General features: G+C 56.0%; 1 protein-coding gene across 3 annotated transcripts in view; it reads left to right on the top strand.

Annotated features, from left to right (window-relative positions):
* Positions 1-6: 6 nt before the first annotated feature.
* RING1 (ring finger protein 1) overlaps positions 7-3,024 on the top strand; it is a 3,631-nt gene continuing 613 nt past the window's right edge. The window contains exons 1-6 of one of the 3 annotated variants that reach the window (XM_006769153.2): positions 58-142; positions 351-458; positions 984-1,144; positions 1,245-1,460; positions 2,111-2,500; positions 2,675-2,948. In XM_006769153.2, the coding sequence (XP_006769216.1) occupies positions 993-1,144; positions 1,245-1,460; positions 2,111-2,500; positions 2,675-2,948 (1,032 nt within the window). In that variant the 5' untranslated portion in view covers positions 58-142; positions 351-458; positions 984-992. Of the gene's footprint in view, positions 143-350; positions 459-983; positions 1,145-1,244; positions 1,461-2,110; positions 2,501-2,674; positions 2,949-3,024 lie in introns of all 3 variants that reach the window. The other 2 variants (XM_006769152.1, XM_006769154.2) reach the window with 2 other exon arrangements.

Raw genomic sequence — 3,024 nt, 5'->3', positions numbered from 1 at the left:
CCTCCCCTCCCCCTCTCCCAGCCCACCTCGCCTCCGCCGCGGCGGGGGTCCGCGCTCCGTCACCATGACGACGCCCGCGAATGCCCAGAACGCCAGCAAGACGTGGGAACTGAGTCTGTACGAGCTCCACCGCACCCCGCAGGTGACAGGGTCCCTCAGCACGCCCGTCCCCGAGCCCCTCCATCCCGGACCCCCGCGCCCAGCCTCTTCTCCGTTTTTCGCCCCCTTCTAATGACCCTGGTCCTACCTTTGAATCACCTTAACCTTTTCAAACCACGTCCACATTTATTTTATTTAATTCTCAAAGCAGCCAGAGAGTTAGAGCAAATATCACTGCCTTCTTCTGAAAGGTGTAAACAGTTCTGCGTGGTAGAGCGGCGCTGTGAGCCTGTCCTTGGGAGTTTATTGAAAATGGAGCTTCTGATGCAGGATGGGATGGAGCCCAGACCCTGATATAGGTAGCACCACGGCCACACTTTAAGAAATTCTGTTGACTAAGGCTTCCCCAAACCACAGATCTGTGCCACCCTCACCCTCAGGTGTCTCTCCATCCTCAGATCCTCCTCAAAGCTCCTACACTTAATTAAGGGACATTAATTCTGTTCTCCATTCCCTCCAAGTCAGTAGCTCCTTCTCTCTCAGAATTCCCATCTTTCTCAAGTGGCCATAATGGGGTATCCAGATTCTGCCATCTCAATGTATTTCTCAAAACTCCCATTTCATGGACCACTTGTCTGTCTGTCTGTCTATTTATTTGTTTGTTTTAGAGAGAGAGGAGAGAGGGGAAAAAGCAATTTGTTCCACTTATTTATACATCTATTGGTTAATTCTTGTCTGTGCCCTGACCGGGGATTGAACCTGCAACCTTGGTGTATCAGGACAATGCTCTGACCAATTGAGCTACCTGGCCAGGGCAGACCACTTGCTTCTAAAGCTCTTTACCCCCAACCCACCGCCACCTTTCCCCTCACTGGTGCCTCCAGGAAGCCATCATGGACGGTACGGAGATCGCAGTGTCCCCTCGGTCGCTGCATTCAGAACTCATGTGCCCCATCTGCCTGGACATGCTGAAGAACACGATGACCACCAAGGAGTGCCTCCACCGGTTCTGCTCCGACTGCATTGTCACGGCCCTGCGGAGCGGGTAATGGGAGGGATGCATTGGAGATGGGGTTCCAGGCTCAGAGCTGAGGCCTCAGTGCCCTGGCGACTGACTGCTCAGGGCCTCCTCTCTCCCGCCCCAGGAACAAGGAGTGCCCTACCTGCCGCAAGAAGCTGGTATCCAAGCGGTCTTTGCGACCAGACCCCAATTTTGATGCCCTGATCTCGAAGATCTACCCCAGCCGGGAGGAATACGAGGCCCACCAAGACCGGGTGCTCATCCGCCTCAGCCGCCTGCACAACCAGCAGGCGCTGAGCTCCAGCATCGAGGAGGGGCTGCGCATGCAGGCCATGCACAGGTGCGGGCCAGGAGAGAAGCCGGCAGGGCTGGTGGGACAGATCCACTTGCTGCCCGCCGTCTTCTAAACCTAGCGCCCTGAGAGCTAACTGTGGCCCGATTGTCAGGCCTGGAAGTCGTGGATGTAAATTGCAGCTTCTTAGCAAGGGGCACTACTATCTTAAAAGGAGAATAGCTCACCTTCTAACTTTCTGTACATCGGAATAGTAGAGTGACCTGGAGTGTAAGCTCGGGGCTCACATTCTGGGAATTAACACACCCCCAGGCCAGCACTGCTCGGTCTTTAATGTGTATCCAGGTTACCTAAGAGTCTCCTTAGAAATGCAAAACTTGATTCAGTCGGCCTGGAGTTGGCCTGAACTTCTGCCTATGCTACAGGTTCTTGGAGCACACTTTGAAAGGAAGGGACTATATGATTTCAAACAAGTTATTTAACCTCTCTAAGCCTCAGTTTCCTCAGCCAAAAAATAGATTTGTATTATGGGAGACGATCAATGCAAAATAGTTAGCAGTGTGCTTGGCAGGTAGTTAGTATTTAACAAATATTAGGTGTCATCGTTAAGATTTCCCTGATCTTTTCAATCTCTGAAGTTTAAAGTCTAAATCTTCTTATCCTTGATGCTTTCTAACCTCAACTGCTTGCTTCTACAGGGCCCAGCGTGTGAGGCGGCCGATGCCTGGGTCAGATCAGACCACCACGATGAGTGGAGGGGAAGGAGAACCGGGGGAGGGGGAGGGCGATGGGGAGGATGTGAGCTCAGACTCTGCTCCTGACTCTGCCCCAGGCCCTGCCCCCAAGCGACCCCGTGGAGGGGGAGCAGGGGGGAGCAGTATAGGGACAGGGGTAGGAGGCACTGGTGGGGTGGGTGGGGGCGCTGGTTCTGAAGACTCTGGTGACCGGGGAGGGACTCTGGGAGGGGGCACCCTGGGCCCCCCAAGCCCTCCTGGGGCCCCTAGTCCCCCCGAGCCAGGTGGAGAAATTGAGCTCGTGTTCCGGCCCCACCCACTGCTCGTGGAGAAGGGAGAATACTGCCAGACGAGGTGAGAGCCCTGTCTTTCCCCAGCCCACTGAGAACCCAAATATCATACAGCCTTCCCTCGGAGTGGGCTTTGCCCAACCCAGAAAAACCCTCACCCAGAGGCCCTTTTGGAAGTCCCTACTTCCCTCTGCACTCGAGATGTCCTCTGCCCTAAATGTGCCCCTTTTCCACCCAGGTATGTGAAGACAACGGGGAACGCCACAGTGGACCATCTCTCCAAGTACTTGGCCCTGCGCATAGCCCTGGAGCGGAGGCAGCAGCAAGAGGCGGGGGAGCCAGGAGGACCTGGAGGGGGTGCCTCCGATGCTGGGGGACCTGATGGGGGTGGTGGGGAGGGTGGGGGCGCTGGCGGAGGTGACAGCCCTGAAGAGCCTGCCTTGCCCAGCCTGGAGGGTGTCAGCGAAAAGCAGTACACCATCTACATCGCCCCCGGGGGTGGCGCTTTCACGGTGAGAGCCTTTGAGGGCCCTGGTGTGGGGGGAGCAGGGAGGGCGGCCTGGGGCCCCACAACCAGGATCCCGATTT

The sequence above is a fragment of the Myotis davidii genome, unplaced genomic scaffold, assembly GCF_000327345.1.
Source record: "Myotis davidii unplaced genomic scaffold, ASM32734v1 scaffold4, whole genome shotgun sequence".
Classification (NCBI taxonomy): domain Eukaryota; kingdom Metazoa; phylum Chordata; class Mammalia; order Chiroptera; family Vespertilionidae; genus Myotis; species Myotis davidii.
The sequence above is the reverse complement of the archived record's forward strand: the minus strand, read 5'-3'. Positions and strand labels throughout refer to the sequence as shown.